General features: G+C 40.7%; 1 protein-coding gene across 2 annotated transcripts in view; it reads right to left on the bottom strand.

Moving 5' to 3' along the window:
• Nucleotides 1-23063, bottom strand: part of LOC139763182 (nucleolar complex protein 4 homolog A) — a 65120-nt gene extending 42057 nt beyond the window's left edge. The window contains exons 1-6 of one of the 2 annotated variants that reach the window (XM_071688903.1): nucleotides 22896-23063; nucleotides 13148-13245; nucleotides 8009-8104; nucleotides 7331-7446; nucleotides 5187-5291; nucleotides 4044-4194 (exon numbers count right to left, since the gene is read on the bottom strand). In XM_071688903.1, coding sequence (XP_071545004.1) covers nucleotides 4044-4194; nucleotides 5187-5291; nucleotides 7331-7446; nucleotides 8009-8104; nucleotides 13148-13245; nucleotides 22896-22933 — 604 coding nt within the window. In that variant the 5' untranslated portion in view covers nucleotides 22934-23063. Of the gene's footprint in view, nucleotides 1-4043; nucleotides 4195-5186; nucleotides 5292-7330; nucleotides 7447-8008; nucleotides 8105-13147; nucleotides 13251-22895 lie in introns of both variants that reach the window. The other variant, XM_071688902.1, reaches the window with a different exon arrangement.
• Between the last annotated feature and the right edge of the window lie 4929 nt (nucleotides 23064-27992).

The raw sequence follows: 27992 nt of genomic DNA, 5'->3' as shown, positions 1-27992 counted from the left end.
TCAGTGTTGTAAATGGAAATGGTGAAGAGCTTGTAGATTTATGTGTTGAAAAAGGACTGGTGATTGGGAATATTTGGCTTAAAAAGAGAGATATACATAAGTATATGTATGTAAGTAATAGATATGGCCAGAGAGCATTATTGGATTACATGTTAATTGACAGGCGCGCGCGAGAGACTTTTGGATGTTAATGTGCTGAGAGGTGCAACTGGAGGGATGTCTGAGGTGAAGGTGAAGATTTGTAGAGGTTTTCAGAAAAGAAGAGAGAATGTAGGGGTGAAGAGATTGGTGAGAGTTAGTGAGCTTGGGAAGGAGACTTGTGTGAGGAAGTACCAGGAGAGACTGAGTGCAGAATGGAAAAAGGTGAGCACAAAGAACATAAGGGGAGTGGGGGAGGAATGGGATGTATTTAGGGAAGCAGTGATGGCCTGCACAAAAGATACTTGTGGCATGAGAAGTGTGGAAGATGGGCAGATTAGAAAAGGTAGTGTGGTGGGATGAAGAAGTAAGATTATTAGTGAAAGAGAAGAGAGAGGCATTGGACAATTTTTGCAGGGAAATAGTGCAAATGACTGGGAGATGTATAAAAGAAAAAGGCAGGAGGTCAAGAGAAAGGTGCAAGAGGTGAAAAAGAGGGCAAATGAAAGTTGGGGTGAGAGAGAAACATTAAATTTTAGGAAGAATAAAAAGATGCTTTGGAAGGAGGTAAATAAAGTGCGTAAGACAAGACAACAAATGGGAACAACGGTGAAGGGGGACAATAACAAGTAGTGGTGATGTGAGAAAGAGATGGAGTGAGTATTTTGAAGGTTTGTTGAATGTTTTAGGTGATAGAGTGGCAGATATGGGGTGTTTTGGTCGAGATGGTGTGCGAAGTGAGAGGGTTAGGGAGAATGACTTGGTAAACAGAGAAGAGGTAGTGGAGATTTGCGGAAGATGAAAGCCAGCAAGGCAGCGGGTTTGCATGGTATTGCAGTGGAATTTATTAAAAAAGAGGGTGACTGTGTTGTTGACTGGTTGGTAAGGATATTTAATGTATGTATGACTCAGGGTGAGGTGCCTGAGGATTGGCAGAATGCATGCATAGTGTCATTGTACAAAGGCAAAAGGGATAAAGGTCAGTGCTCAAATTACAGAGGTATAAGTTTGTTGAGTATTCCTGTGAAATTGTATGGGAGGGTATTGATTGAGAAGGTGAAAGCATGTACAGAGCATCAGATTGGGGAAGAGCAGTGTGGTTTCAGAAGTAGTACAGGATGTATGGATCAGGTGTTTGCTTTGAAGAATGTATGGGAGAAATACTTAGAAAAGCAAATGGATTTGTATGTAGCATTTATGGACATGAGAAGGCATATGATAGAGTTGATAGAGATCCTCTGTGGAAGGTATTTCGAATATATTGTGTGGGAGGCAAGTTGTTAGAAACAAAGAAAAGTTTTTATCGAGGATGTAAGGCATGTGTATGTGCAGGAAGAGAGGAAAGTGATTGGTTCTCAGGGAATTTAGGCTTGCAGCAGGGGTGCGTGATGTCTCCATGGTTGTTCAATTTGTTTATGGATGGGGTTGTTAGGAAGGTGAATGCAAGAGTTTTAGAAAGAGGGGCAAGTATTCAGTCTGTTGTGGATGAGAGAGCTTGGGAAGTGAGTCAGTTGTTGTTCGCTGATGATACAACGCTGGTGGCTGATTTGGGTGAGAAACTGCAGAAGTTGGTGACTGTGTTTGGTAAAGTGTGTGAAAGAAGAAAGCTGAGAGTAAATGTGAATAAGAGCAAGGTTATTAAGTATAGTAGGGATGAGGGGCAAGTCAATTGGGAGGTAGTTTGAATGGAGAAAAACTGGAGGAAGTGAAGTGTTTTAGATATCTGGGAGTGGATTTGGCAGCGGATGGAACCATGGAAGTGGAAGTGAGTCACAGGGTGGGGGAGGGGGCGAAAGTTCCGGGAGCGTTGAAAAATGTGTGGAAGTCGAGAACGTTATCTTGGAAAGCAAAAATTTGTATGTTTGAAGTAACAGTGGTTCCAACAACGTTATACAGTTACGAGGCATGAGCTATAGATAGAGTTGTCCGGAGGAGGGTGGATGTGCTGGAAATGAGATGTTTGAGGACAATATGTGGTGTGAGGTGGTTTGATCAAGTAAGTAATGAAAGGGTAAGAGAGATGTGTGGTAATAAAAAGTGTGGTTGAGTGAGCAGAAGAATGTGTTTTGAAATGGTTTGGTCACATGGACAGAATGAGCGAGGAAAGATTGACAAAGAGGCATGGGCTATAGATAGAGTTGTCCGGAGGAGGGTGGATGTGCTGGAAATGAGATGTTTGAGGACAATATGTGGTGTGAGGTGGTTTGATCAAGTAAGTAATGAAAGGGTAAGAGAGATGTGTGGTAATAAAAAGTGTGGTTGAGTGAGCAGAAGAATGTGTTTTGAAATGGTTTGGTCACATGGACAGAATGAGCGAGGAAAGATTGACAAAGAGGTGGAGGGAACGAGGAGAAGTGGGAGACCAAATTGGAGGTGGAAAGATGGAGTGAAAAAGATTTTGAGTGATCAGGGTCTGAACATGCAGGAGGGTGAAAGGAATGCAAGGAATAGAGTGAACTAGAACGATGTGGTATACTGGGGTAGACGTGCTGTCAATGGATTGAACCAGGGCATGTGAAGCGTCTGGGACAAAACCATGGAAAGTTTTGTGGGGCCTGGATATGGAAAGGGAGCTGTGGTTTCGGTGCATTATACATGACAGGTAGAGACTGAGTGTGAACGAATGTGGCCTTTGTTGTCTTTTCCTAGTGCTACCTCGCGCACATGTGGGGGAAGGGGGTTGTCATTTCATGTGTGGCGGGGTGGCAATGGAAATGAATGGGGGCAGACAGTTTGAATTATGTACATGTGTATATATGTATATGTCTGTGTGTGTATACATATGTATATGTTGAGATGTATAGGTATGCATACGTGTGTGTGTGGAAGTGTATGTATATATATGTGTATGTGGGTGGGTTGGGCCATTCTTTCGTCTGTTTCCTTGTGCTACCTCGCTGACGCGGGAGACAGCGACAAAGTATGATATAATAAATATATATATGTTGAATGGAGAAAAACTGGAGGAAGTGAAGTGTTTTAGATATCTGGGAGTGGATCTGGCAGCGGATGGAACCATGGAAGCGGAAGTGGATCATAGGGTGGGGGAGGGGGCGAAAATTCTGGGAGCCTTGAAGAATGTGTGGAAGTCGAGAACATTATCTCGGAAAGCAAAAATGGGTATGTTTGAAGGAATAGTGGTTCCAACAATGTTGTATGGTTGCGAGGCGTGGGCTATGGATGGAGTTGTGCGCAGGAGGATGGATGTGCTGGAAATGAGATGTTTGAGGACAATGTGTGGTGTGAGGTGGTTTGATCGAGTAAGTAACGTAAGGGTAAGAGAGATGTGTGGAAAAAAAAAGAGCGTGGTTGAGAGAGCAGAAGAGGGTGTTTTGAAATGGTTTGGGCACATGGAGAGAATGAGTGAGGAAAGATTGACCAAGAGGATATATGTGTCGGAGGTGGAGGGAACGAGGAGAAGAGGGAGACCAAATTGGAGGTGGAAAGATGGAGTGAAAAAGATTTTGTGTGATCAGGGCCTGAACATGCAGGAGGGTGAAAGGAGGGCAAGGAATAGAGTGAATTGGAGCGATGTGGTATATCGGGGTTGACGTGCTGTCAGTGGATTGAATCGGGGAATGTGAAGCGTCTGGGGTAAACCATGGAAAGCTGTGTAGGTATGTATATTTGTGTGTGTGGACGTATGTATGTACATGTGTATGGGGGTGGGTTGGGCCATTTCTTTCGTCTGTTTCCTTGCGCTACCTTGCAAACGCGGGAGACAGCGGAAAAAAAAAAAAAAAAAAAAAAAAAAAAAAAAAATATATGTTGATATGTATATGCATGTATGGGTGTTTATGTATATATATATGTGTGTACATGGGCCATTCTTCATCTGTTTCCTGGCGCTACCTTACTGATGCGGGAAATGGCAATGAAGTATAATAAAATAAAATTTTCCTTACCACTATTTTGGTCCACGAGAAGCTTTGGATGATCTAATGGAACTGTATCCTTTTCTGGAATATCTATGTGTTCTAAAAGGAGGAAGAGATTTTTCATGAATGTCTCTGAAATTCCTTTATCTTTCTGTACATTCACTATGTTACTTAAGGCCTGTAAAGAGTAAGAAAATTATTAATGACACAAGTATTGTGCACTTTACTGCTGGAATGCTAGTATTGCTATAAAAATAACTAATAGTTCACTATGCTATGAAACTACCCATATTTGCATCGCAGTTTTATGCAGAATTTTCCCTAACCATTTTTGTGCATGACACATGTTCAAGTACTGCCCTATTTCCTTTTCACATAGTTTCATTTTTCATCTCACGCAGACTTACTACAATGCACTCTTCAGCTGCCTTAACCTCAAATAAAACAAATTCAACAAGAACTGGCTTTGAGGTGTTGCAAACATCCAACATATGGCAAGTCCAATTCCTCTATTAAGGCCATTCATTATCTGTGCATGATATTACTTATCCTTTGAATTCCTTCCATGCACAATGACACTAGTTCTTAACATGAATACAATGTAAAAATGTTTTCTGTCTCTCTCATTGCTTGCCATCCCTCCTAGCACTTCTATGTAACTGTTAACTGTTTACAAAAGACCCTTTGAGAGTCTAAAAAAGAAAGGATTTTGGATAAGTACTATAGAGCAATTTTAGTAAATGTTAATAAAATGTTTACATTGTAAAACTTGTACAACATATAACTAATATCTTAAATGTGCATTCAGCATGCAAATCATTCTGTTAAGGTTACGACATGTTTGGAGCAGTTTACAGAGTTTTTTTTAACAACGTGGAAAGCATTTTATGGCAAACACTTTGGTACTTATAGCTCTGCTCCTTGTCTTACATTTGAGTGGAAACTTATTATCTTCAATTTGCATAATATTTTATTTAATGTGTCAATATGGCAAAGGCCCCTAGAATCTGGTGTTCCAAAGAGCATCTCAGCATACATTTGGAATGCTATAAGAATTCTAAAAGGATCCTAGTTCCTATCCCCACACACTCATTATTACACAGCTTTTCTGGTCCCTTCTCACGGGTTCACCAAGAATTAAAGCAAAACCAAAATCAATTTAATACAAACCAAGAGAGTAAAGAACATGAAGTCCTGACACTCCATATACTCAAACAGTAGAGTGATTAGATGATGGTTATCCTCACTGTCAGATACAAGTGCAGTCATCAGAGGCTGTGAACAAAAATTGAGACTGTATGACAATGCATCATCTGTTGTCAAAATAAAACATACAGCAATTCTTTTATCAGACATAATCTAAAAACCTAATGAAAGAATATTAAGAAAAAACTTGATAGCTACGGTTTTCAAGCATTCTCGGCCACATAGAATATACAATTTAGTAAAATAAATTCATTCTTTTCTTTTATTTCATTATATACAAGTTATATTTCCACTACTTAAGGATACAAGAACAACGATTAACTTGATATTAATAAAACACTGCAGATTTTTTCATGAAACTCCTAATGGCATCTCAAGTGAGGCATAAACAATATTACATAAGGAGGTTCTCACACTTTAAAGTGTTCTGAAAATATTTATTTATTTATTTTGCTTTGTCGCTGTCTCCCGCATTAGCGAGGTAGTGCAAGGAAACAGATGAAAGAATGGCCCAACCCACCCACATACACATGTATATACATACACGTCCACACACGCAAATATACATACCTATACATCTCAATGTACGCATATATATACACACACAGACATACATATATACACATGTACATAATTCATACTGTCTGCCTTTATTTATTCCCATCGCCACCTCGCCACACATGGAATAACAACCCCCTCCCCCCTCATGTGTGCGAGGTAGTGCTAGGAAAAGATAACAAAGGCCCCATTCGTTCACACTCAGTCTCTAGCTGTAATAATGCACCAAAACCACAGCTCCCTTTCCACATCCAGGCCCCACAGTTCTGAAAATACTATCTTTAAATATGGTCAATTACAGTCAATCTATTTACACATGCCAATTCAGTCTCTCTCTCTCTCTCTCTCTCTCTCTCTCTCTCTGTTACAAAGAAAGATAAAACATGTTACTAAATCAATGTGTCAGTAATCAGGTCAAAAAGCCTTCAAAATATGATTCCTCTGTTAATTCTGATAAGAATGGCACCATGATGTTGGAGCACCTGTATCTGATGCCATATGTAATAAAAATCCAAGTAAGAGTTGTTGAGAAACATATCAATTCATGTGACTAACAACAACTAAAGAAACAAAGGCCAACATGGATCTGTTCCAAATTAAAATGTATAAACTGAGTTTTATGAAAGTTAAGCAAGGAATGCAAATGGGTAATGTTCCTAATTTTGCTTAGGCACTTAGTATTTTAACTGGCCACTGGCAGAGGGCAAATCTAGCACAGTGTTTGCAGAGGCTCCTATCTAATGTTCCTACCTACTACTTCTATCTTCTGCTCCTACCATTTTGCCAAAAGGAAAGGCTAAGGCATAGTGTTAACTGCAGGAAAACGTAGAGTTGCAAAGAATAAGCTGCATGAGTTAAGTGTTGTCAAGTGTTACATATGACACAGAGAGATTGTATGTTTGTGGTCAGAATGCCAGTGGTCCACATGTTAGAGGCAGAAACAAAAGACATAAAAGGTACACTAAGGAAAAGTATAAAAAAAGTGTTTCATAAACAAAAAATCCTATCAATCATCCCTTGGGACTGGGGAGAAAGAATATTTCCAACACATTCCCTGCATTTTGTAGAAGGCGACTAAGGGGCAGGAGTGGGTGGCTGGAAATCCTCCCTTCCTGTATTACTTTCCAAAAAAAAAAAAGGGAACAGAGGAAGGAGGTGAGTGATGAATTTTCCCTCTAGGGCTCAGTCATCTGTCCTGGACACTACCCCACTTACATGAGAAATAGTGATCATACATGAAGAAAAAATACCTATCTCTATGTTTCCCACATGTAAGTGAGGCAGACCCCACTTGCATTAATGTTCTTGCAAAATGCTGCCCATCCATTCAAACTCAACACTCCCACTCACTGTTCTATCACCTTACCTCCAGCACTTTCTTATACCATCTTCCCTCTTTTCTTAAATCAACAACTACAGGTATTCTGCCTTATTCCATTCTCACTTCAAGCAGACACATCATTACTCCAACATTTACTTAATCAACTATTCCCTTCAGAATACAAAGACTCCCTTTCATTTCCTTGTACAGTGTACTCTTATTTTCTGACCTCGAGTCTGTAATCAGGGAACTGGTAAGTACTTGAATTCTTCTTCAATGGGTGTCGTATTTCTGACTGCATCAACTTCACTATTGAGCACAGTGCCAGTTCCTGTACTGGCTGTTCTGTAATACAAAAATTAAAATTTCTGAATTTTTTGTAACTAAAATAGAGATGTAATCACACGATTCTCAAATGCAATAACATATTCTTACTCTAAATTCTTAATTACACAATCATTTACATACACATAAGAAAAAATGAATAAATAATTTGAGACAAGTGTATAGCCTAACTGAAAATATGACTTTACTGAGTAATCATCATAAAGCAGTCCATTTAGATAAGCAACAAAACACAACTAGGCAGTATTGGAAATTTTTCCAAACGATGTTTGATATGGGAAAGACAAGAGATTGTCGAGAAGAATGTATGGGGTGACATAAAAGATATTTCTAATATAATTAATGAGTTCTTGAGGATATATCAGATTTCTTTTTAAAAGGTCTGAAAATGATATGTAAATACAAGAAAATTAACTTGTAGTTCAATGGAAGATATAAGGAAAGGATATGCACCATTTTACTCCTTGTTTATCCAATATTGTACATAAACGGGCATGCCATAACAAACACAAAATGTATCATACTCTGAAAATAAAAGCACAAACAAATACAGGAATCTCACCTTCATGCTTTAGGAGACTGAGCAACTTCCCTTGTGTTTCTTCATATCTTTCATGCAGCCACCGATTGAATTTGTCATTTGCAATTTCTACTCTGCCTATGGAGTTCAAAATCATTAATTTCAGTTTATAATATTCCTATGCAGTTTTACAATAACATGGTACATCTCTTCATCTATGTTATTCATGAAAGCTGTCCCATGACAGAATGATACGATGACCAAACTGAAATAATTTCTCCACAAATTCCTGTGTCCAAATCAGTTCTTACATATTTTGTAGTTTCAATAATAATGTCATACTAACTTTTTTTTTGGCTCTGAGTGAAACGAAGCTCAAGGGTAAAGGGGAAGAGTGGTTTGGGAATGTTTCGGGTGGAAAGTCGGTGATTGGCGAGAGGACAAGAGCAATGGAAGGAGTAGCACTACTCCTGAAACAGGGGTGGAGGGAGTATGTGATAGTGTAAGAAAGTAAACTCTAGATTGATATGGGTAAAACTGAAAGTGGATGGAGAGAGATGGGTGATTATTGGTGCATATGCACCTGGGAATGAGAAGAAAGATTATGAGAGGCAAGTGCTTTGGGAGCAGCTGAGTGTGTTAGTAGTTTTGATGCACGAGACTGGGTTATAGTGGTGGATGATTTGAATGCAAAGGCGAGTAATGTGGCAGTTGAGGGAATAAATGGTGTAGATGGGGTGTTCAGTGTTGTAAATGGAAATGGTGAAGAGCTTGTAGATATGTGTGCTGAAAAAGGATTGGTGATTGGGAATACCTGGCTTAAAATGAGAGATATACATAAGTATATGTATGTAAGTAGGAGAGATGGCCAGAGAGCATTATTGGATTATGTGTTAATTGATAGGCACACGAAAGAGAGACTTTTGGATGTTAATGTGCTGAGAGGAGCAACTGGAGGGATGTCTGATCATTATCTTGTGGGGGCGAAGGTGAAGATTTGTAGAGGTTTTCAGAAAAGAAGAGAGAATGTTGGGGTGAAGAGAGTGGTGAGAGTGAGTGAGTTTGGGAAGGAGACTTGTGTGAGGAAGTACCTGGAGAGACTGAGTGTAGAATGGAAAAAGGTGAGAGCAAAGGACATAAAGGGAGTGTGGGAGGAATGGGATGAATGTGGGGAAGTAGTGATGGCTTGCGCAAAAGATGATAGTGGCAAATGAGAGTTGGGGTGAGAAAGTATCATTAAATTCTAGGGAGAATAAAAAGATGTTTTGGAAGGAGGTAAATAAAGTGCGTAAGACAAGAGAACAAATGGGAACATTGGTGAAGGGGGCTAATAGGGAGGGGATAACAAGTAGTGGTGATGTGAGAAGGAGATGGTGTGAGTATTTTGAAGGTTTGTTGAATATGTTAGATGAAAGAGCGGCAGATACAGGGTGTTTTGGTCGAGGTGGTGTGCGAAATGGGAGGGTTTGGGAGAATGATTTGGTAAACAGAGAAGAGGTAGTAAAAGCTTTGCGGAAGATGAAAGCCGGCAAGGCAGCAGGTTTGGATGGTATTGCAGTGGAATCTATTAAAACAGGAGGTTACTGTGTTGTTGACTGGTTGGTAAGGATATTTGATGGTTGTATGACTCATGGTGAGGTGTCTGAGGATTGGCAGAATGCATGCATAGTGCCATTGTACAAAGGCAAAGGGGATAAAGGTGACTGCTCAAATTACAGAGGTATAAGTTTGTTGAGTATTCCTGGGAAATTATATGGGAGGGTATTGATTGAGAGGGTGAAGGCATGTATACAGCATCAGACTGGGGAAGAGCAGTGTGGTTTCAGAAGTGGTAGAGGATGTGTGGATCAGGTGTTTGCTTTGAAAAATGTATGTGAGAAATACTTAAAAAAGCAAATGGATTTGTATGTATCATCTATGGATTTGTAGAAGGCATATGATAGAGTTGATAGAGATGCTCTGTGGAAGGTATTAAGAATATATGGTGTGGGAGGCAAGTTGTTAGAAGCAGTGAAAAGTTTTTATCGAGGACGTAAGGCATGTGTATGAGTAGGCAGAGAGGAACGTGATTGGTTCTCAGTGAATGTTGGTTTGCTGCAGGGGTGCGTGATGTCTCCATGGTTGTTTAATTTGTTTATGGATGGGCTTGCATGGGAGGTGAATGCAAGAGTTTTGGAAAGAGGGGCAAGTATGCAGTCTGTTTTGGATGAGAGAGCTTGGGAGGTGTCAGTTGTTGTTTGCTGATGATACAGCGCTGGTGGCTGATTTGGGTGAGAAACTGCAGAAGCTAGTGACTGAGTTTGGTAAAGTGTGTGAAAGAAGAAAGCTGAAAGTAAATGTGAATAAGAGCAAGGTTATTAGGTACAGTAGGGTTGAGGGAACAAGTCAATTGGGAGGTAAGTTTGAATGGAGAAAAACTGGAGGAAGTGAAGTGTTTTAGATATCTGGGAGTGGATTTGGCAGCGGATGGAACCATGGAAGTGGAAGTGAGTCACAGGGTGGGTGAGGGGGCGAAAGTTCTGGGAGCGTTGAAGAATGTGTGGAAGGCGAGCACATTATCTCAAAAAGCAAAATGAGTATGTTTGAAGGAATAGTGGTTTCAACAATGTTATATGGTTGCGAGGCGTGGGTTATAGATAGACTTGTGCGGAGGAGGGTGGATGTGTTGGAATAAGATGTTTGAGGACAATATGTGGTGTGAGGAGGTTTGATCGAGTAAGTAATAATAGGGTAAGAGAGATGTGTGGAAATAAAGAGTGTGGTTAAGAGAGCAGAGGAGGGTGTTTTGAAATGGTTTGGTCACATGGAGAGAATGAGTGAAGAAATATTGACAAAGAGAATATATGTGTCAGAAGTGGAGGGAACAAGAAGTGGGAGACCAAATTGGAAGTAGAAAGATGGAGTGAAAAAGATTTTGAACAATTGGTGGCCTGAACATGCAGGACGGTGAAAAGCATGCAAGGAATAGAGTGAATTGGAGCGATGTTGTATACCGGGTTCGACGTGCTGTCAATGGATTGAACCAGGGTATGTGAAGCGTCTGGGGTAAACTATGGAAAGTTTTGTGGGGCCTGGATGTGGAAAGGGAGCTGTGGTTTCGGTGCATTATACATGACAACTAGAGACTGAGTGTGAACGAATGTGGCCTTCGTTGTCTTTTCCTAGCACTACCTCATGCGCACGTGGGGGCAGGAGGTTGTCATTTCATGTGTAGCTGGGTGGCGACGGGAATGAATAAAGGCAGCAAGTATGAATTATGTACATGTGTATATATGGATATGTCTGTGTATGCATATAAAGTATACGTTGAGATGTATAGGTATGTATATGTGCGTGTGTGGACATATATGTATATACATGTGTATGTGGGTGGGTTGGGCCATTCTTTCGTCTGTTTCCTTGCGCTACCTCTCTAATGCAGGAGACAGTGACAAAGTATGATAAAAAATAAAAAAAATCATACTAACCTCATCTCTGACAACACTTTCATCTTGTCCATCTAGTGTTCGTCAGCTTGCAATAACATCCAACTAGCACACACGCCCATTCTCCAGTTTACCACTATTCAGTAATATTTTACATCTTGATCTACTTGAGACATGTCTTCTAAAATATCTTCCATTTCCCACAATTCCACATTCCATCTGACTTTCTTCATTCATTTTCCAATTCCCTGAAGCAACTACCACACATTTCATTTTCATAACAATGTGCACCCTGCATTACATCATGTTGTCTTGTATCCTTCCTCCCTTCCATCATCTCACAATATGCTTGCATTCAATCACACTGTGCTTTATCTCATACCCTGCTTGATTCTATATTAATTCTTAAATACTTATCTCAATGTAGATCTCTCTTGCTTTGCATGAGTTTTATATATATAACCTGCAGCTTACATGAAATATTCTGATATTTCCAATCAACTAATTTTCCCCTTTCTTATTTGAATATATGTAGAGAAATTACACTTCTCTTTTCTCCTCATCATACCTTCTATATAATAAATATAGTAACTCTATCAAATGGACGCATTTGTTTCATTCTACGCTCAATCTCTCCTGGTACTTCCTCACACGTCTCCTTTCCAAGCTCACATACTCTCTTAGTGAGAGAGAACAGAGAGGTGTTAGGATGATACTTGTAGGGAAGATATAAAAGAAAGTGGCAGGAGGTCAAGAAAAAGGAGCAAGGGTTGAAAAAGAGGTCAAAAGAGAGTTGGGGTGAGAAAGTATCATTAAATTTTAGGGAGAAAAAAATGATGTTTTGGAAGGAGGTAAATAATGTGCGTAAGACGTGAACAAATGGGAACATCAGTGAGGAGGGGGGAAAGTGGGGAGGTAATAACAGGTAGTGATGAAGTGAGAAGGAGATGGAGTGAATATTTTGAATGTGTTTGATGACAGAGTTCCAGATGTGGGGTGTTTTGGTCAGGGTGGTGTGCAAAGTGAGAGGGTCAGAGAGAATGATTTGGTAAAGAGAGAAGAGGTGGTGAAAGCCTATTGGAAGATGAAATCCAGCAAGACGGTGGGTTTGGAGGGTATTGCAGTGCAATTAATTAAAAAAGGGGGTGACTGGTTGGTAAGGATATTCAATGTATGCATGGCCCATGGTGAAGTACCTGAGGATTGGCGGAATGCATGCATAGTGCCACTGTACAAAGGCAAAGGGGATAAAGGTGAGTGATCAAACTACAGAGGCATAAGTCTAATGAGCATTCCTGGGAAATCATATACGAGGGTACTGATTGAGAGGGTGATGGCATGTACAGAGCAACAGATTGGGGGAGAGCAGTTGCACTACATGTAAAATATGGCTTTTACCTTTCACAGGAAAAGGTGCAAGTGCACTGCTGTGGCAAATGTTTTGTTACACCAGTAACAACTTAAACTGTTCTAGACTGTCTAATGATATAATTAGTCCAATAAAACAATGTATCGCATTGCTGTATTATCAAGTAACTTATGGAATAATTCATACTCACACTGGACTTGTCTCTTCATCCTGTACTTTCTCTTGTCAATTCTTTGATTTTGTTCATCGTTTCATTACTTTTTTTAGCATATATACAAAGTATGCTTTAAGAGGCATGCAATACGCTGCTTAAGTTGCTTGTTTCAACTTTCCTGCAAAATATACCACAATTCTATACTCATATGAAACAGCAACAGAGTTTCTCACCTTCTATTTTCTTTGGAATTCTGATGCTTTGTTCATTCAGCAGGTATGTAAATATATGATGAATCCCAGTAATGGCTGATGTGACTATCCTTGTTTCACTGCTCTGAAAACAATGTTATATGTTCACACAAGTGATTTTTCTGCTAAACTATGATGAAACAGATGGTGATTAATGAACACTAAAAAACTAAATGAAGTTGTACAGCAAAAAAATTTTCGGAGTATAAAACAAGGACCCTACAAAAATATGTTTGTATACCTTATCTTAAAACCTTAATATAATCTAAGGGATGCTGTTATGAAATGAAAAACCAAGGATTACTGTACATACTATCTTTTGTTATATTTGTTCTGGGATACTGGGGCCTTTTCAAAGCAAACAATGGAAGCATCAGTAATCATAGACATAATGGTGCAATAAAACAAGGTATTGGATACTGTATTCATTTAAGTAAAGGATTTATATAACTGATGGAAAACCATGAAACTAACCGTAGAATGTCACTAAATTTGTTTTGCAACTGTTAAGCTGGGGCAAGTACACTTCTGTCAAAGTACAAGGTGGCTGTCCATCCCTATATGGATACATGGCAACTATGTTAATAGCACTGGCCTCAATGCATAAGGGTTACTTTATGAATCAAATGGGGTGGCTCTTCCAACTTCTTTGGATGACAAAGGAATCATCTTTTCCTTTACTACCCCATTACCACCTCTGAAGGTAATATGTATCAGTTTCAACTTGAATTGAAACTAGCTTTGGAATTTGAGTTATTTTGTCCTGCAATACCTAACCAGTTTTTAGAAACACAATAACATGTGCAGTGTTACATGTTATTGAACAACATTAAAGAAGGCAATGGTAATAGGGGTTATGTATCTATTTATCTATATATCATACATAATCACTGTTTCCAGCATCAGCAAGACAGCACCAGGAAACAGATGAAGAATGGCCTATCCACACACACACACACACATATATATATATATAATCATTATTATTATACTTTGTCGCTGTCTTCTGTGTTAGCAAGGTAGCGCAAGTCTCTCTTTCGCGCGCCTATCAATTAACACGTAATCCAGTAACGCTCTCTAGCCATCTCTCCTACTTACATACATATACTTATGTATAGCTCTCTTTTTAAAACAGGTATTCCCAATCATCAGTCCTTTTTCAGCACATAAAACTATAAGCTCTCCACCATTTCCATTTACAACACTGAACACCCCATGTACACCAATTATTCCTTTAACTGCCACATTACCCACCTTTGCATTCAAATCACCCATCACTATAACCCGGTCTCGAGCATCAAAACTACTAATACACTCACTCAGCTGCTCCCAAAACACTTGCCTCTCATGATCTTTCTTCTCATGCCCAGGTGCATATGCACCAATAATCACCCATCTCTTTCCATCCACTTTTACTTTTACCCATAACAATCTAGAGTTTACTTTCTTACACTCTGTCACATACTCACACCACTCCTGTTTCAGGAGTAGTGCTACTCCTTCTCTTGCTCTTGTCCTCTCACTAACCCCTGACTTTACTCCCAAGACATTCCCAAACCACTCTTCCCCTTTACCCTTGAGCTTCGTTTCACTCAGAGCCAAAACATCCAGGTTCCTTTCCTCAAACATACTACCTATCTCTCCATTTTTCTCATCTTGGTCACATCCACACACATTTAGACACCCCAATCTGAGCCTTCGAGGAGGATGAGCACTCCCCGCGTGACTCCTTCTTCTGCTCCCCTGTTTAAAGAGTTAAATTACAAGGAGGGGAGGGTTTCTAGCCCCAACTCCCATCCCCTTTAGTCGCCTTCTACGACATGTGAGGTATGTTTGGGTAGTATTCTTTCTCCCCTATCCCCTTGTGTGAGGAAGTACCAGGAGAGATTGAGTACAGAATGGAAAAAGGTGAGAACAAAGGAGGTAAGGGGAGTGGGGGAGGAATGGGATGTATTTCGGGAAGCAGTGATGGCTTGCGCAAAAGATGCTTGTGGCATGAGAAGCGTGGAAGGTGGGTTGATTAGAAAGGGTAGTGAGTGGTGGGATGAAGAAGTAAGATTATGAGTGAAAGAGAAGAGAGAGGAATCTGGATGATTTTTGCAGGGAAAAAAATGCAAATGAGTGGGAGATGTATAAAAGAAAGAGGCAGGAGGTCAAGAGAAAGGTGCAAGAGGTGAAAAAGAGGGCAAATGAGAGTTGGGGTGAGAGAGTATCATTAAATTTTAGGGAGAATAAAAAGATGTTTTGGAAGGAGGTAAATAACGTGCGTAAGACAAGGGAGCAAATGGGAACTTCAGTGAGGTAGGCTAGTGGGGAGGTGATATCAAGTAGTGGTGATGTGAGAAGGAGATGTAGTGAGTATTTTGAAGGTTTGTTGAATGTGTTTGATGATAGAGTGGCAGATATAGGGTGCTTTGGTCGAGGTGGTGTGCAAAGTGAGAGGGTTAGGGAAAATGATTTGGTAAACACAGAAGACGTAGTAAAAGCTATGCGGAAGATGAAAGCCGGCAAGGCAGCGGGTTTGGATGGTATTGCAGGGGAATTTATTAAAAAAGGGGGTGACTGTATTGTTGACTGGTTGGTAAGGTTGTTTAATGTATGTATGATTCATGGTGAGGTGCCTGAGGATTGGTGGAATGTTTGCATAGTGCCATTGTACAAAGGAAAAGGGGATAAGAGTGAGTGCTCATATTACAGAGGTATAAGTTTGTTGAGTATTCGTGGTAAATTATATGGGAGGGTATTGATTGAGAGGGTGAAGGCATGTACAGAGCATCAGATTGGGGATGAGCAGTGTGGTTTCAGAAGTGGTAGACGATGTGTGGATCAGGTGTTTGCTTTGAAGAATGTATGTGAGAAATACTTAGAAAAGCAAATAGATTTGTATGTAGCATTTATGTATCTGGAGAAGGCATATGACAGAGTTGATAGAGATACTCTGTGGAAGGTATTAAGAGTATATGGTGTGGGAGGCAAGTTGTTAGAAGCAGTGAAAAGTTTTTATCGAGGATGTAAGGCATGTGTATGTGTAGGAAGAGAGGAAAGTGATAGGTTCTCAGTGAATATAGGTTTGCGGCAGGGGTGTGTGATGTCTCCATGGTTGTTTAATTTGTTTATGGATAAGGTTGTTAGGGAGGTGAATGTAAGAGTTTTGGAAAGAGGGGCAAGTATGAAGTCTGTTGTGGATGAGAGAGCTTGGGAAGTGAGTCAGTTGTTGTTTGCTGATGATACAGTGCTGGTGGCTGATTCATGTGAGAAACTGCAGAAGCTGGTGACTGAGTTTGGTAAAGTGTGCGAAAGAAGAAAGTTAAGAGTAAATGTGAATAAGAGCAAGGTTATTAGGTACAGTAGGGTTGAGGGTCAAGTCAATTGGGAGGTAAGTTTGAATGGAGAAAAACTGGAGGAAGTAAAGTGTTTTAGATATCTGGGAGTGGATCTGGCAGCGGATGGAACCATGGAAGCAGAAGTTAATCATAGGGTGGGGGAGGGGGCGAAAATTCTAGGAGCCTTGAAGAATGTTTGGAAGTCGAGAACATTATCTCGGAAAGCAAAAATGGGTATGTTTGAAGGAATAGTGGTTCCAACAATGTTGTATGGTTGCGAGGCGTGCACTATGGATAGAGTGGTGCGCAGGTGGGTGGACTTGCTGGAAATGAGATGTTTGAGGACAATATGTGGTGTGAGGTGGTTTGATCGAGTAAGTAATGTAAGGGTAAGACAGATGTGTGGAAATAAAAAGAGCGTGGTTGAGAGAGCAGAAGAGGGTGTTTTGAAATGATTTGGTCACATGGAGAGAATGAGTGAGGAAAGATTGACCAAGAGGATATATGTGTCAGAGGTGGGGGGAACGAGGAGAAGTGGGAGACCAAATTGGAGGTGGAAAGATGGAGTGAAAAAGATTTTGAGTGATCGGGACCTAAACATGCAGGAGGGTGAAAGGTGTGCAAGGAATAGAGTGAATTGGAATGATGTGGTATACCGGGGTCGACGTGCTGTCAATGGATTGAATCAGGGCATGTGAAGCGTCTGGGGTAAACCATGGAAAGTTCTGTGGGGCCTGGATGTGGAAAGGGAGCTGTGGTTTTGGTGCATTATTACATGGCAGCTAGAGACTGAGCGTGAGGAAACAGGTGAAAGAATGGCCCAACCCACCCCCACACACAAGTATATACATACACGTCCACACACGCAAATATACATACCCATACATCTCAATGTGTACATATATATACGCACACAGACATATACATATATACACATGTACATAATTCATTCTGTATGCCTTTATTCATTCCCATCGCCACCTCGCCACACATGGAATAACAACCCCCTCCCCCCTCATGCGTGCGAGGTAGTGCTAGGAAAGACAACAATGGCCACATTCGTTCACACTCAGTCTCTAGCTGTCATGTAATGATGCACCAAAACCACAGCTCCCTTTCCACATCTAGGCCCCACATAACTTTCCATGGTTTACCCCAGACGCTTCACATGCCCTGGTTCAATCCATTGACAGCATGTCGACTCCAGTATACCACATCGTTCCAATTCACTCTATTCCTTGCACGCCTTTCACCCTCCTGCATGTTCAGGACCTGATCACTCAAACTCTTTTTCACTTCATCTTTCCACCTCCAATTTGGTCTCCCACTTCTCCTCGTTCCCTCCACCTCTGACACATATATCCTCTTGGTCAATCTTTCCTCACTCATTCTCTCCATGTGACCAAACCATTTCAAAACACCCTCTTCTGCTCCCTCAACCACACCCTTTTTGTTACCACACATCTCTCTTACCCTATTTTTACTTACTCGATCAAACTACCTTACATCACATATTGTCCTCAAACATCTCATTTCCAGCACATCCACCCTCCTCTGCACAACTCTATCCATAGCCCACGCCTCACAACCATACAACATTGTTGGAACCAATATTCCTTCAAACATACCCATTTTTGCTTTCCGAGATAATGTTCTCGACTTCCACACATTCATCAAGGCTCCCAGATTTTTCGCCCCCCTCCCCCACCCTATGATTCACTTCTGCTTCCATGGTTCCATCCGCTGCCAGGTCCACTCCCAGCTATCTAAAACACTTTACTTCCTCCAGTTTTTCTCCATTCAAACTTACCTCCCATTTGACTTGACCCTCAACCCTACTGTACCTAATAACCTTGCTCTTATTCACATTCACTCTCAACTTTCTTCTTTCACACACTTTACCAAACTCAGTCACCAGCTTCTGCAGTTTCTCATATGAATCAGCCACCAGCGCTGTATCATCAGCGAACAACAACTGACTTACTTCCCAAGCTCTCTCATCCACAACAGACTGTATACATGCCCCTCTTTCCAAAACTCTTGCATTCACCTCCCTAACAATCCAATCCATAAACAAATTAAACAACCATGGAGACATCACACACCCCTGCCGCAAACCTACATTTACTGAAAACCAATCACTTTCCTGTCTTCCTAGACGTACACATGCCTTACATCCTCCATAAAAACTTTTCACTGCTTCTAACAACTTGCCTCCCACACCATATATTCTTAATACCTTCCACAGAGCATCTCTATCAACTCTATCATATGCCTTCTCCAGATCCATAAATGCTATATACAAATCCATTTGCTTTTCTAAGTATTTCTCACATACATTCTTCAAAGCAAACACCTGATCCACACATCCTCTACCACTTCTGAAACCACACTGCTCTTCCCCAATCTGATGCTCTGTACATGCCTTCACCCTCTCAATCAATACCCTCCCATATAATTTACCAGAAATACTCAACAAACTTATACCTCTGTAATCTGAGCACTCACTCTTATCCCCTTTGCCTTTGTACAATGGCACTATGCATGCATTCCGCCAATCCTCAGGCACCTCACCATGAATCATTTTTTTTTTTTTATACTTTGTCGCTGTCTCCCGCGTTTGCGAGGTAGCGCAAGGAAACAGACGAAAGAAATGGCCCAACCCCCCCCCCATACACATGTACATACACACGTCCACACACGCAAATATACATACCTACACAGCTTTCCATGGTTTACCCCAGACGCTTCACATGCCTTGCTTCAATCCACTGACAGCACGTCAACCCCTGTATACCACATGACTCCAATTCACTCTATTTCTTGCCCTCCTTTCACCCTCCTGCATGTTCAGGCCCCGATCACACAAAATCTTTTTCACTCCATCTTTCCACCTCCAATTTGGTCTCCCTCTTCTCCTCGTTCCCTCCACCTCCGACACATATATCCTCTTGGTCAATCTCTCCTCACTCATTCTCTCCATGTGCCCAAACCATTTCAAAACACCCTCTTCTGCTCTCTCAACCACGCTCTTTTTATTTCCACACATCTCTCTTACCCTTACGTTACTTACTCGATCAAACCACCTCACACCACACATTGTCCTCAAACATCTCATTTCCAGCACATCCATCCTCCTGCGCACATCTCTATCCATAGCCCACGCCTCGCAACCATACAACATTGTTGGAACCACTATTCCCTCAAACATACCCATTTTTGCTTTCCGAGATAATGTTCTCGACTTCCACACATTTTTCAAGGCTCCCAAAATTTTCGCCCCCTCCCCCACCCTATGATCCACTTCCGCTTCCATGGTTCCATCCGCTGACAGATCCACTCCCAGATATCTAAAACACTTCACTTCCTCCAGTTTTTCTCCATTCAAACTCACCTCCCAATTGACTTGACCCTCACCCCTACTGTACCTAATAACCTTGCTCTTATTCACATTTACTCTCAACTTTCTTCTTCCACACACTTTACCAAACTCAGTCACCAGCTTCTGCAGTTTCTCACATGAATCAGCCACCAGCGCTGTATCATCAGCGAACAACAACTGACTCACTTCCCAAGCTCTCTCATCCCCAACATGAATCATACATACATTAAATAGCCTTACCAACCAGTCAACAATACAGTCACCCTCTTTTTTAAGAAATTTCACTGCAATACCATCCAAACCTGCTGCCTTGCCGGCTTTCATCTTCCGCAAAGCTTTTACTACCTCTTCTCTGTCTACCAAATCATTTTCCCTGACCCTCTCACTTTGCACACCACCTCGACCAAAACACCCTATATCTGCCACTCTATCATCAAACACATTCAGCAAACCTTCAAAATATTCACTCCATCTCCTTCTCACATCACCATTACTTGTTATCACCTCCCCATTAGCCCCCCTCACTGAAGTTCCCATTTGTTCCCTTGTCTTATGCACTTTATTTACCTCCTTCCAAAAGATCTTTTTATTCTCCCTAAAATTTAATGATACTCTCTCACCCCATCTCTCATTTGCCCTCTTTTTCACCTCTTGCACCTTTCTCTTGACCTCCTGCCTCTTTCTTTTATACATCTCCCACTCATTTGCATTATTTCCCTGCAAAAATCGTCCAAATGCCTCTCTCTTCTCTTTCACTAATAATCTTACTTCTTCATCCCACCACTCACTACCCTTTCTAATCTGCCCACCTCCCACGCTTCTCATGCCACAAGCATCTTTTGCGCAAGCCATCACTGCTTCCCTAAATACATCCCATTCTTTCCCCACTCCCCTTACCTCCTTTGTTCTCACCTTTTTCCATTCTGTACTCAACCTCTCCTGGTACTTCCTCACACAAGTCTCCTTCCCAAGCTCACTTACTCTCACCATTCTCTTCACCCCGACATTCTCTCTTCTTTTCTGAAAACCTCTACAAAGAAGATATAAATGTCTACATACACATATGCAGACATTACATACATACACATGTACATATTTGTACTTGCTTGCCTTCATCCATTCCTGGTGCTATCCCATCCCACAGGAAAACAGCATCACTATTCCCTGCTTCAGCAAGGCAGCGCCAGGTAAACATGCAAAAAAGGCCCCATTCATTCACATTCAGTTTCTAGATGTCACGTATAATGCACCAAAACCATAGCTTCCTATCCACATCCAGGCCCCACAGACCTTTCCATGGTTTACCCCCACATGCTTCACATGCCTTGGTTCAATACATTGACAGCACATCAATCCCGGTATAACACCAGGGTTATGTGCATTATGTACAATATGGAAAATGTGGGGTTAAACAATCCATAGCCATAAAAACACTTAATAAATGAGCAAAACCTATATAAACCTCACATAACCTTCCTTAGTGGCTAAAATTTAACAACTTTAAAATGGTATGCTCCTGGATTACATGGAATGGCTCCTTAAGAGAGGTTGGGTATTGGAGTGACTGGCTACTTGGTTTGTTACCTGTTTGTAAATGTTCATCGGGAGTAGTGCAAGGGTGCTATGCTACATTTTAACTAGGATACTGGACAGTAAGATAAATCTCAACTACTGCAGTTTGCATGAGCTCTGTTGATTTTTTACATATGCTTCATGAACTTTTATATCAAATGAGCCCACATTTCTGATGTTCATAACCCTAATCATTAATGCCTTACCTAATAATGCAAAATAAAGTATAATGCACAAATCACACTGCATCTATCACTGCATTTCTAAACAATATACTTGCATTGTAGAACAAAATCTCAATATCCACAGCTCGTTTCGATACAAGGGTAAGCTGATAAAATACTATTATCTATATGGAAATCTTCAGTAACATAGGGTAAGGGATAATTTATCAGAAAGAGAACAAGCATGCACTAGCTTTGGAATTTTCGCTCTACTCTTATGAAATCTTTGTTTGGTGTATAAAAAGGAATTGTGTATGTAGGTTTTGGGATATGACCAATGTTTCTTACCATATGATAATAAATGACCTGATAACTAGTAGGGCTTTTACAGGAAAGGAAAGTGTAGGGTTAATTAAGCTAAAAAAAATACCAATGAATATAAAACAAATGGATAACTTGCCTATTTAAATGCTACAGATGACATGTTTGGTATAGTAATGGATAATTTCTTTATGTATTTAGGAGACACATTCCTCTGCACAGTACCATGTATCACTAGGTTCCAGGAGGAAACAGTCTAACATTATTTGAATCTGACTCTGAGCGGGACAGATTCTTTTGTGCGGTAATTAGATCCCTTTTATATCTCAACTCATCCAACATGGTTGCAAATCCTGTCCTGTCATATTTACCTTTTAAAAATGATGGACACAGTGCTGCCCAGGGGAGTCTACCTTCTCAATAATAATGGATATTAGCCATTGCTAAGCTATGGATAAACAAATTTGCAAACGATGTTGGGGACACCAAAGTCATTTCTAACGTATAACACCGGGTGGAGTGATTTTAACCCACAATTTCCCTCTATTTTAAAGCCCTATCCACTGTGTGGGAACTTCACCTTGTGGAGGTGCCACAGGTAAAAACTTATAAAAACACTCTACACTGTTTTGAATCCAATGACACCACTTCCCTCCATAACTATTTATTAAAAGACACGGCAGAGAATGATCAACCAAAATGGAGTCTCCGGGGCTGGAGTGATCAGCGCCTCTGGCTCTGAATCTAATAAGGGTTCGGCAAACAGAAAGTCGCCTATTTTCAAGTCACCATATTCCCTATATGCCTACAACACTATACTAAAGATGAAGAGTCTTTGCCCACATCTTAATGATGGAATGAATCCTGGTCTCAAGTCCTACATCAGCTTCCAGGAATGATAGCGTGTGAAATAGATCAGATATTATTTTTTTCCCAAGTCGACATTTCTCACGTGTGCGTCTCCTTACCTCAAGGCGTTGAAATATATCGATGATGACGTTTGCATTGGCAATTCTGTCCTTCTTAAACTCCTTCAGAAGAACTTTTATCTCTCTTTTACTCTCCTTTTTGTCAGCCATCACTGCGTTACAGGAGCACGCCACCGAAGAGACAACGTGTGTTTTGGTATGGTGGCGTTCTAGACTACCATCCGGATTCTTAATCACCTTATAAAGAACGTAGGAATTCCTTTACTTTATATCTATATCTATATCTATATCTGATTCATGTGAGAAACAGCAGAAGCTGGTGACTGAGTTTGGTAAAGTATGTGAAAGAAGAAAGTTAAGAGTAAATGTGAATAAGAGCAAGGTTATTAGGTACAGTAGGGTTGAGGGTCAAGTCAATTGGGAGGTGAGTTTGAATGGAGAAAAACTGGAGGAAGTGAAGTGTTTTAGATATCTGGGAGTGGATCTGGCAGCGGATGGAACCATGGAAGCGGAAGTGGATCATAGGGTGGGGGAGGGGGCGAAAATTCTGGGGGCCTTGAAGAATGTGTGGAAGTCGAGAACATTATCTCGGAAAGCAAAAATGGGTATGTTTGAAGGAATAGTGGTTCCAACAATGTTGTATGGTTGCGAGGCGTGGGCTATGGATAGAGTTGTGCGCAGGAGGATGGATGTGCTGGAAATGAGATGTTTGAGGACAATGTGTGATGTGAGGTGGTTTGATCGAGTGAGTAACGTAAGGGTAAGAGAGATGTGTGGAAATAAAAAGAGCGTGGTTGAGAGAGCAGAAGAGGGTGTTTTGAAATGGCTTGGGCACATGGAGAGAATGAGTGAGGAAAGATTGACGAAGAGGATATATGTGTCGGAGGTGGAGGGAACGAGAAGAAGAGGGAGACCAAATTGGAGGTGGAAAGATGGAGTGAAAAAGATTTTGTGTGATCGAGGCCTGAACATGCAGGAGGGTGAAAGGAGGGCAAGGAATAGAGTAAATTGGAGCGATGTGGTATACCGGGGTTGACGTGCTGTCAGTGGATTGAATCAGGGCATGTGAAGCGTCTGGGGTGAACCATGGAAAGCTGTGCAGGTATGTATATTTGCGTGTGTGGACGTATGTACATACATGTGTATGGGGGTGGGTTGGGCCATTTCTTTCGTCTCCTGGCGCTACCTCGCAAACGCGGGAGACAGCGACAAAAAAAAATCTATATATTCATATCTATCTATCTATCTATCTATACGATCCGGATTCTTAATCATCTTATAAAGAACGTATGAATTCCTTTACTTTATATATATATATATATATATATATATATATATATATATATATATATATATATATATATATATATATATATATATATCTACATAATCATATCTATTTATCTATCTATACGATCCGGATTCTTAATCATCTTATAAAGAACGTATAAACTCCTTTACTTTATCTATATCTATATCTATATATTTATATCTATCTGTCTATATACCTATCTTATATTTACTTTATTTTCATTATACTTTGTCGCTGTCTCCCGCGTTAGCGAGGTAGCGCAAGGAAACAGACGAAAGAATGGCCCAACCCACCCACATACACATGTATATACGTACACGTCCACACACGCACATATACATACCTATACATTTCAATGTATACATATATATACACATACACAGACATATATACACATGTACATAATTCATACTTGCTGCCTTGATTCATTCCCGTCGTAAATCTAATACCAATACCGAAAGGAAATTCTACTAAGGACAAAATGTTATTGAAAAATATGAGTATGAATCTTAAAAACAGTGCTTAAACCTAAGAAAACTGTATTTTATCAAATTTTACTACCATTTTAGGTAGGTTCATATTCACCTTTTGCGCCAGGTGAGGTTAGCAAATTATCACTTATTAAATGTAACAGGAGAATAGGGTCATTATTAAGCTTGTACACCTTCAATTACTTTCGACCCCTTTATAAATATGCTAGGAATCTTATTGTGGATGTAACTCTATTCACAGTAACGTACAAAAAATGGTTTACTCATCAGAAGGACAAAATTCATTTCAACTGAGCACTAACATGACATAACCGAGGCTTTTTCTCGTTCCGTCCCTAACGATCTAGAACAATCAATTAAAAAAAAAAGAGAAAATCTAACACGAGTTCCCGACCGTCTTAACTACCCTCTACTACTACTCTACTACTCTAACTACTCTACTACTATCATTACTATTCTAACTACTCTACTACTACTACTACTCTCGATTTTTCTTTCTATTTTCTGAAGCTTCCCATTAAACATACACAACTACTATCCCTTTAAGGTACTTGTTCTCTACGTTGAATTGGCAGGTTCACCCTCTATCCTACCCGAACCATCCACTTCGGCAGTGTAGGATAGTTCAGCTGTTATTCCTGTGTAAATTCTCTACAGCCCATCCTCAGAACGAGCGTTGCTTCCCTGCCTGGCATTACTCCATTTTGCGACGAACGTAAAACGAAGGTTATCTTTGCTGGAAGTGAGCCCCACATCCAGTCTTCTAATGGTTCTGTATCCCTCCAGTCTTAGCAGGATTGTCCCTGCTGGCATCAGGGACAGAGTTAATTGAGTCATCAAACGATTCCCTTCTATCCCATTTTACCTTCAGTTCTCGGAATTCCCTGCAAAGCTGTTCTTCGTCAAGTCCAGCACACTCGTTTAAGATGATACAGCAGCCTTTTATGGAGCCTTGTTTTCATCCAATTCAGCTCCTCCATCTTACCATTCGCCCCATCTCCTTCCACTGAACTTGTGTCATCTATAAATTCCTTCTCACACAAGATCTTTCGAGTACTTTTCCATCTCCAAGTGGTCAAGATGAATAGCCTAGGGTAGAGTACCTCTGAGCTGGATTCCGTGCTTATTTGCCTATTTCGACTCTATCTAAAGACTCAGAATCTTCTTTCCTCTTAAAATCAAGCCTTGGTGTAATCTATTCCTTATAAAGGAGACCGCTTTAATCCTTCCAGCTATCGCCCTGTGGCTCTCACTATTAGGAAAACCTAAGCTTTGGTCAGGGCCGTATGCTGTACCGTGAGGCAGAACACCAGTTAGTGTTGGGCCACTGCAATACATAAAGCTATATTTAGTACACGCATATTTAATAGTCAAGGATATCAGCTGGGTCACTTACAAAAAGCAAATGGAAATGTCGGAGGCAATGTCAACGTAATTTCTTACAAGTCTATGGTCCAATGACACACGTTTTCTTTCGGTACAAATGGATTTAAAGAAAATGTTTTTATGTAAGAGGAGTAACTATAGTATAAAGCCAAAAGTAATGTCTGCCCAACCAAAAGAACGATTTTTGTTATACTTCCCTCAGTTTTTCATGAATTTTCTTTCATCCTTTCCTTCGCTTCACTTACCGGTCTCTTGATTTCAGTAATTCTACTTCAATCGCTGGCTATCTTACTCCCCACCACAAGTCTGTGCTATCTTTACACTCTCTTCTAAGGTGATTTGTGTAGCCTTCAGTCTACACCACAAAAATTGGTTGAACTCTAATCATAGTAATGATTGAGGCAACGAGGCCTTTTCACTTTATCCTTGTTCTCAATGGTCTGGACTTCATATATCCTAAATCGTGTTCATAATTACAACAAAAACTCTATAACTATCTTTATCTTTCCACATTCAGCCATCTTTGCCTCTGGGACATTTCCTTCATATCAGAGTCATCCAGATTTCTGTATTGTGGCCCCTTCCCTCCACTTTTATGGAAGCCAACTATAGCACTTTAGTTCAATGTATTATCCTGCAAAATTACTCGTGTTTTCCTTACTGCCACAAGCTTAATCAAATTTTAGAACAATCTGGACCAGGCATTGATTGTATGGTGTATGGGAAAAAAAAACAAATCCCCTTCGTGTATCTTAAAATCTCTCTGGAGATCTACTATCCTTGTTTTCTACCTTCTTATCCTACGGTGTATATTTCTTTTCCTTCATCACGACCATTTCTAGCACCTGAAATTGCATTTTTCTTCAGCCAATCTCTTACTTAGATGCTCAACTCATTTGGAAACTCTATCTGTCTCTCTTCAGCCTTAACGAGCAGTCTCTCTTTGTCTATACGACACTCTTTCCTAATGGTAAATCTAATTCTTGCGTCTTTCTCCTCCTCGTTTAACCCTCTTAGAGTTTGACATCCTCCCTTTCCCCACCAGATTAACCTTTCACTAACCATGCGACCTTTGTGTAGATTCTCTTTTAGCAAAGGTCAAAGAGCGTTTTCCTCTCTAAGAACGAGTTAAGCCAGCCGACGCGATGGTTGTTCATTCCCTTGTTCCTACAGACAAGTCCTCCTAAGCTTGCTCATATTCAATTCTGCTTCAAGATAAAAACATTTTTTTCCTTCCTCTTGAGTATATACAGAGTGACTCAGCCCATCTAAAAGAATGGAAATGGTTCTACATCTCCCACGTACCACTCTATGACTCTCACGTCTGGCGTGACATGATTTTTTTGAACCTCATTTCTCGATCTTTTGAAGAACTTTGAGTTTCGATGTTGTTGCTGCTCATCATTGTCGTAGCGGTTGAATAAGATCTGATGATACTGGTTCTCATGTGACTCGTATCTTGTCTTCCTCTCCTAGTGATGATTGAGATCATGTCTCGTGGTCCTTGATCGTCCAAGAAACTATTTTCTTGGGTCTTGAATGCCTTTGACCTGAAAAAAAATAGCCACAGAAGGTTGTAGAAAGAAGTGATCAGATCCCGTGTGGAGTGACGCTTAGACATGGAGAAAGGTTACAGCCTCTTCCATGACATAGGAAAGTACCAATTTTTCTTGAATGCCAATTCGTCTTCCCAGCCTCACTCATGAACCCGAATACTCCTTTCCCTTCACCGCATCTCGTCTCCACAGTCTCTCACCCACACAGAGCTTTGACGCCTTTAGTCAAGTCAGCGGACGTGCTTGCTGACAAGCGACTGGGCCCCCACACAGATAACTGCTGAGGGCGTTGGCAACAACGCGAGAACTTGGGCTCATGCAGGGCGGCTGCCTGTTGCTGCGCTCCTTCCCACAGCTGGATCAACTCTCCCCCTCCCAGTGTACACGACCA

The sequence above is a fragment of the Panulirus ornatus genome, chromosome 46, assembly GCF_036320965.1.
Source record: "Panulirus ornatus isolate Po-2019 chromosome 46, ASM3632096v1, whole genome shotgun sequence".
NCBI lineage: Eukaryota > Metazoa > Arthropoda > Malacostraca > Decapoda > Palinuridae > Panulirus > Panulirus ornatus.
Note: the sequence above shows the minus strand (reverse complement) of the source record. Positions and strands in the feature narration are given on the sequence as shown.